The sequence below is a fragment of the Coregonus lavaretus genome, assembly GCF_964263955.1.
Source record: "Coregonus lavaretus genome assembly, chromosome: 3".
Taxonomy (NCBI): Eukaryota; Metazoa; Chordata; class Actinopteri; order Salmoniformes; family Salmonidae; genus Coregonus; species Coregonus lavaretus.
The window spans coordinates 44,172,725-44,180,557 of record NC_139990.1 but is presented as its reverse complement, the minus strand read 5'-3'; the positions used below and the strand labels follow the sequence as shown (position 1 = coordinate 44,180,557).

The 7,833-nt window shown below is 47.0% G+C and overlaps 1 protein-coding gene across 1 annotated transcript in view; it reads right to left on the bottom strand.

Annotated features, from left to right (window-relative positions):
• LOC311126923 (tax1-binding protein 1 homolog B-like) overlaps positions 1-7,833 on the bottom strand; it is a 34,077-nt gene that overhangs the window by 14,559 nt on the left and 11,685 nt on the right. The window contains exons 3-8 of the mRNA XM_084158630.1: positions 5,293-5,395; positions 4,487-4,677; positions 4,168-4,389; positions 2,743-2,973; positions 1,360-1,545; positions 755-1,006 (exon numbers count right to left, since the gene is read on the bottom strand). Coding sequence (XP_084014756.1) covers positions 755-1,006; positions 1,360-1,545; positions 2,743-2,973; positions 4,168-4,389; positions 4,487-4,677; positions 5,293-5,395 — 1,185 coding nt within the window. The remainder of the gene's footprint in view (positions 1-754; positions 1,007-1,359; positions 1,546-2,742; positions 2,974-4,167; positions 4,390-4,486; positions 4,678-5,292; positions 5,396-7,833) is intronic.

The following is a 7,833-nucleotide window of genomic DNA, read 5'->3' as shown; positions in this document are numbered from 1 at the left end:
ATGTACCAGTACACCTCCTGGACAGGACACTAGTCTATCTCCTGTTTCTGTAGTGAGGCAGCTTGATGTACCAGTACACCTCCTGGACAGGACACTAGTCTATCTCCTGTTTCTGTAGTGAGGCAGCTTGATGTACCAGTACACCTCCTGGACAGGACACTAGTCTATCTCCTGTTTCTGTAGTGAGGCAGCTTGATGTACCAGTACACCTCCTGGACAGGACACTAGTCTATCTCCTGTTTCTGTAGTGAGGCAGCTTGATGTACCAGTACACCCCCTGGACAGGACACTAGTCCATCTCCTGTTTCTGTAGGGAGACAGCTTGATGTACCAGTACACCCCCTGGACAGGACACTAGTCCATCTCCTGTTTCTGTAGGGAGACAGCTTGATGTACCAGTACACCTCCTGGACAGGACACTAGTCTATCTCCTGTTTCTGTAGTGAGGCAGCTTGATGTACCAGTACACCCCCTGGACAGAACACTAGTCTAGCTCCTGTTTCTGTAGTGAGGCAGCTTCATGTACCAGTACACCCCCTGGACAGGACTCTAGTCTGTCAAATATATCAGCTGCACTTGATTTAGTTTGTCCAGTACAACAGAACCAATGGAATCGTCCCAAAAGTTCAAACTCCAAGCTAAACTGAGTGCAAACTAAGTATACATCCAAATTCAAACAGCCCTTTGGCTCCTGGTCAAAAGAAGAGCACTAAATAGGGAATAGGGTGCCATTGAAATCAAGCGTCCTCCTTACTGCCTCCTGCTGGGCGTCATCCTTCATCTGTCCCACCAGGCGCTCCAGACGGCCACACTGTGCCAGGGCCTCCTGCTTCCCCTGCTGCAGGGCGTCTGTCTCCAGCCTCATGCGGTACAGGTCAGCCATGGTGCGGTCGCGGGCGCTGGACGCGTCCCTCAGCTCAGCAGACAACATGGAGGCCTGCTGCTGTTTGGCCTGAAGCTGCTCTTCCTTCTGACGAAGCTGTTCCTTCATGACCTTCAGCTCACCCTGCACAGGGACACCAGGGGTGAAAGGTAAATACATGCACAGGTATAAAGGTCAGTACATACACATCTCTCTCTCACATACACACAGGTATGGGTGAACAAATCATGCACTCTGAATTAACATTTGTTGTGAGTTCGAATCCCAGGTCTGCCCACTGCCGTTGTGCCTTTGAGCAAGGACCGCTCCATGGGCGCTGCTCTGCGGCTTTGACGGTGTTGCTTCCAGACTTTAGTCTCTTGTAGGTGTGGGGTCTGAATATTATGGTGTGCAGCCCATATTCCCTACCACCTATATAGTGCACTGGTCCAAAGTAGGGATCTAGGAGGTAGCCATGATAATATTCTGATTCTTACCAAGGGGGAGGCCTTGGCCAGGACCTCCTTGTGTTGTTTCTCCTTCTCAGTGAGGCAGGAGCGGAGGCGTCCCACCTCCTCTTTGAACTGAGCAATGGTGTTCTCCTTGTTTACATCCACAGCCTTCAGCATCTGCAGCTCTGCACTCAGCTTAGTGTTCTCCAGCTCACGGTTCTTCAGGTGGATCTAGAACCGCAAACAAATATTTTTAATACTTTTTTTGAATGGCAAAATCACATTACAATCAAAAAGGATTCAAACATTTCAAAGGTCACAGAAAGATGGACAATGTAGGGGGTTCGTATAACAAATGAATCATTAAAGTGTAGCTATGTTTCTGCCTGGTGTTCCAGTGACACCCCTCTGAGCTACATTAATCATCATCCTTCATCAAGATGTAGCCAGCAGCGTTTCTGACTCCTAAAATAATGCAGAATAACCTTAATTACAACACAGAGTTTGAGGTGGGCTCGTTAAACTACCCTGCAGTCCCACCAAAATGGCACCCTAAACCCTCTGTAGCACACTACTTTTGACCAGGGGTCATAGGGCTCTGATCAAAAGTAGTACACTATATAGGGAATAGGGTGCCAATTGGGACACAACCTCACCGACGCGGCCAGCTAAACGAGGTGCGGCTTTCACTTGTGCTTCCGTGGCGACAGTGTGCGTGTGTACCACTCCTAGTTCCTGAGCTGTACCCACCAGTCACCACCACTACAAAGCTCCCCAGAAACGGCAGGCGAGAACCAGGCGGAAGAGGGCCGGAACAGACCATATCCTGTTCAGCCACAACACTGTGGGATCCCACTGAGCAGGGAAACAGCAGCTACACACACTAGTGGGATTAACTGGATTGAGAGAAGTGGTCAGATTAACTGGACTGAGAGAAGTGGTCAGATTAACTGGACTGAGAGAAGTGGTCAGATTAACTGGACTGAGAGAAGTGGTCAGATTAACTGGACTGAGAAAAGTGGTCAGATTAACTGGACTGAGAGAAGTGGTCAGATTAACTGGACTGACAGAGGTGGTCAGATTAACTGGACTAAGAGAAGTGGTCAGATTAACTGGAATGACAGAGGTGGTCAGATTAACTAGACTGAGAGAAGTGGTCAGATTAACTGGACTGAGAGAAGTGGTCAGATTAACTTTTGACTATAGTCTAAAAGACATCTCTGGTATGATTCCATTAATTTTTCCAAGATTCCCAGGTTTTTCATAAATCCCGGTTGCAGGAAATCTAGAATCCTGGGAATTTTGGGAAGGTACCGGAATCTTGCAACCCTAGGTATGATCCTTCACAGCTACAGTCACATGACTCATAGTACAGGAGCAGTGTGCGCAACGTAGGTGTGTGTGTGTGTGTGTGTGTGTGTGTGTGACCTTGTAGAGTTCCTTCTCATCCTTCTCATCCTTCAGGTGTGACTCCAGGCCATCCTTCTCCAGAGTCAGCTTCTTCACTCTGTCCTTCAGGCTGTCCAGCTCCGTCTCTTTCTGCAGGCCCTTCTGGGTGACTCCTATCAGGTCATCCTCCAGCTGCAGGACCCTGGCTGTGGCCTCCTCCAGACTCCTCTTCACCTCCTCCTGCAGGGCCTGGCACGCCACCTGCACCTCCTGGGGACAGAGAGACAGAGGGAGGGAGTTAGTAACTTGTAACCTTAAATGTATGTTTTATGTCCGTTTTACCTTTTTAAGCCAGAGAGCCGGAGACAAATTGTGAGAACCTAAGGGACAACAACGTTTTCTCCTCTCATCTACTAGTTCCCCTGGAGAATTTAGTTGGTTTGCTATTTCTAACGTTCAGATAGAAATATGTTATACAGAACAGACATGCTTCTGTGTTATGTAGATTAGAATAGAGAACCATGTCAGGTCTATACAGGACATATATCTGCAACGTCTTCAATTGAATCACTTCCTGTCTCTAAAGCACAACAAGAACAAACCCTCAGTGCTGTGACAGACAGGCTAGAGGAAATCCCAGCCAGTCCTGTCTGTGTCAAACACAGAGACACTGCCAGGTCTTTATGGATTCAATCACACACACACACACACACACGGTCACCCTGTAAATCCAATACTAACTGTGTGGCTGTGAGCCAGAGGACGGGAAAAAAACGTGTCATGTTTCCGTACTACTTTTGAGATGTAAAATCATCTGCCTACAAATCATCCATTTCAATCTGGCGTGTTATTCTGTTTTGAGGCTGGAAGGGAAGCTTGCTCTGTCATAAGTACAGGCCTGCACAACATCTGCTCCAAATTGCATTGCAGCAGATTAGAATTTGTTTCTACTGTAAGTTTATGAGACAAATTTTGGAATCATTTTTTTCACAGCGCATAAAAAAAACGTATAAAAAGTGTAGTCGTAAAATGAGCAGCCAACAAATGTGTAATTATGTTTTCATCTCAAAGCCATTTTCAAAACCAGCAGCTTTATGGAACGGAATAGTTCTATGAATTATCATTAACACAATGTTTTAAAAGATACATGTGAAGGTATTAAATATCTGGTGCTGAACAGTGATCACACTCAAGATCATTACTGTCAAGTTCTTTATTTAGTTATAGTGGTTAGAGGTGGAACTGTCTGTGTCACACTAGGGGATGCTGAGAGACAGAGGCTAGATGGAGACAATTCAGGTCAACTGCCACCAGGGTCTTGTTCAGTGGGCACAGCACAGGGAAAGAATTGTTTGGAAATGGGGGAGGTACAAAATGAACTTGTCCAGTAAGAACACTCATTGTTGCTGTCCGTATCAAAGGGTTTTGCTACGTTTTGCTCTACCTCCCAGGAGTTGTTCTCACCTGGTTCTCTCGTCTCAGTTGGGTACACTTCTCTTTCTCCTGCTCACACTCTTTATGCAGGCTCTCCTTCTCCTCCTCTAGCTGGTCCTTCTCCTTCTGCAGGAGGCTCATGGTCCGAACCATCTCCTCCTTCTCCTCCTCTAGCTGGGCCTTCTCATTCTGCACGAGGCTCATGGTCCGAACCATTTCCTCCTTCTCTCTGTGGGCCTCCTCCATCTTTTGCTGCAGGGACAAAGAGAAAGCATTGAGGTGTGTGTGTGTATTCATGCTCGTGTGTGTGTGTGTATCAGTGCAGAGCCTGGCTCTCTCTCTGACGTACCTCCAGGTATCCGGTCCTGGTCGTCACCACCAGGATGTCCGAGTTGCACTCATCCTCCACGGTCAGCAGCTCGTCCTCTGAGGGGCTTTGAGCCCGGAACAGGAAGGGTGTGCTGGCCCCCCGGATCTCCCCCTTGTGGGTCACATAGCAGAATTGGTAGAACTCCCCATCATCGTTGGGCACGTAGTATCCTGAGGGGGGAACAGAACAGACAACATCAGAAAGAGTCTAGGGCTACGGGCTCTTTCTGGACAGGGCCTAGGTATCTAGGGTCATATCAGGTAGCAGGTAGCCTAGCGGTTAAGACTGTTGGGCCAGTAACCGAAAGGTTGCTGGTTTGAATCCCCAAGACGGCTAGGTGAAAAATCTGTTGATATGCCCTTGAGCAAGGCACTTAACCCTAATTGCTCTGGATAAAAGCATCTGCTAAATGACTAAAATGTACATGTAAACATCAAGCCTCTCAGAGTAGGAGAGCTGAACTAGGATCAGGTCCCCCTCTGTCCACAAAATTATTTTAATTGTGATGTAAAACAAAACAAATGCTCAGGATCTCAGTTTCAACCTTTAGCAATCAGAGCCCTTCTCTGTCTCCAGTCCTAGGCTATCTATTAATAAAGAACACAATGAAAACTATCTTGTTAACACCAAACAAGAAATCCCTTAAATGGGTAGAGTTTCATATTTTACTGTGTTGGTATAAAAGTCTTAACAGCCCTCTGAGGGGCCAGGCCTCTTGACATGAGGTTAGAAAAAGTGTCAAAGTTCCATAAAACCACGGCGCGTTCAGTGGGCCCAAATCACACCTTGAAACACCACCGCTCTGTGGATGGCAGTGCCCTCTGTGTGGTTCTCAGGAACAGGACACCACAAGAACGTGTAATAGTCCCTCGCTGTGCTCCATCCAACCTGCAACACAGAAGGGGGGACGTTAAAAGTGGAAATACGACGCACCAGGGTGCACCCAAAATGGCACCCTATTCACTACATAGTGCACTACACAATATATAGGGAATAGGGTACCATTTGGGACATAATTACAGTAATAATTGAGCAAGTTAGCAGACAGAGAAACCACCCAAAGCTGTGAAACAGTATCCTACCTACACATGACACAGTGACAGCCACACTGAAGCACGCACAGCAATGTTGAAACGTTGGTGTTTTACCCAATAAATTACTGGGAGTTTAGATAGATAGATACTCTATTTTTATAGCTTTCAGTTTATTCTCCGTTAGTCAGCACCTCTACTCTAAATCTTTTCTCTGGGTGTGTGCCAGCTCATGCTTTTTATTAGCCAAGCCGGAGCTACCACAATCTACAGAAATGATCCTATATGGTCACAATATGGACCACGATCATGAAAACCCTTTGTAATATAAACACCACTTAGGCTAGGTTATATGAAGGTTTTAGATGTGAAAAAGGGGTTAGTTTCAACATTCCCATATTCCTGCGTGCCACGTGTCGTATATGGCCTATAATGAGGCCCGGCCTCGTCAACATGCTCCGCTGCAGAACAGCGGCAACAGCTCACCTCCAACAGGAAGGGGGAAATAGGTGAAAATGATATACATCAAAATGGAAACCAACATGTAATTATATTAATTTTATGTGTTGTTAACTGATGGCTGGTGAGGGGGAGTACAGAAAATACATCCAGAAGGCCATAAAACTGTCAAACAAAATCAGGATCACAGTGCTGGCTGGGGTTACAGGTCTAGGCTACAGGCTCAGTGCTGGCCTGGTCGGTCCAACTACGATACACACAACACCAAAACAAGCCTGGTCGGTCCAACTACGATACACACAACACCAAAACAAGCCTGGTCGGTCCAACTACGATACACACAACACCAAAACAAGCCTGGTCGGTCCAACTACGATACACACAACACCAAAACAAGCCTGGTCGGTCCAACTACGATACACACAACACCAAAACAAGCCTGGTCGGTCCAACTACGATACACACAACACCAAAACAAGCCTGGTCGGTCCAACTACGATACACACAACACCAAAACGAGCCTGGTCGGTCCAACTACGATACACACAACACCAAAACAAGCCTGGTCGGTCCAACTACGATACACACAACACCAAAACAAGCCTGGTCGGTCCAACTACGATACACACAACACCAAAACAAGCCTGGTCGGTCCAACTACGATACACACAACACCAAAACGAGCCTGGTCGGTCCAACTACGATACACACAACACCAAAACAAGCCTGGTCGGTCCAACTACGATACACACAACACCAAAACAAGCCTGGTCGGTCCAACTACGATACACACAACACCAAAACAAGCCTGGTCGGTCCAACTACGATACACACAACACCAAAACGAGCCTGGTCGGTCCAACTACGATACACACAACACCAAAACGAGCCTGGTCGGTCCAACTATGATACACACAACACCAAAACAAGCCTGGTCGGTCCAACTACGATACACACAACACCAAAACAAGCCTGGTCGGTCCAACTACGATACACACAACACCAAAACTTTGATCTAACCTATGAGACTTTATGCGAAATCAAATCTCTCCCTATGACACACATTCTCTCACCCACACAGTTTGTTTACATATGGTCAGCGTGAAGCAGCACTGTTGCCACTTGACAGTCTGTCTCACTCCTCACATCTGTCTGACCAGCTTGTTTTCCCCCACTACTGCATCATCGCTGTGTGTGTGTGTTGCAGATGATCCTGTGCTATGCTACAATGGTGCCAGTGTTGTTGAGAATCCCCTGGGTAGTTGTCCCGGGGAGGCGTTCCCACTTCCAGCAGTAAAGAACAGGAAGCTATTAAAGCAGGCACATAGTTAGTGACTGTCATTACAGAATGAAGGAAGGCTAGTAGCAGTAGGCGTTACTGCAGCAACACTCATTAGTGGTGAGAGAGGTGAGAGTCAGGGGCTGAAGAGCCTCTGAGGACTGGACTAAAGCACCTTTCACATGGACCAGAGAGCCTGCCCTGTAAACAGACACACTGACAACCAGGAGAGGAGTGGACACAGTGTGCATACCTAGGTCTAATCATGCTGGATAGGCTTCATCCAACAGGTCTATTGGCTGGATAGGTTGGGATAACAATAGCGTGCACAAAAGTGTTCCCGAAACCAACAGACCAAAAACCATTTAGCTAATCCAGGATCTAGCCTAATTATACTATTTTCGCATGCAAAGCACATTCTTAGAAGAAAAAAAACATCTGTGCCAACATGCTTAAAATACTTTGCTAACATTTCCATAAGACCCACCACGTAATGCCAGTACACTGTTCTTCAGCAAGCTGCTGGTTAGGGACTAGTAGCTAGCATAGTAAGCTGC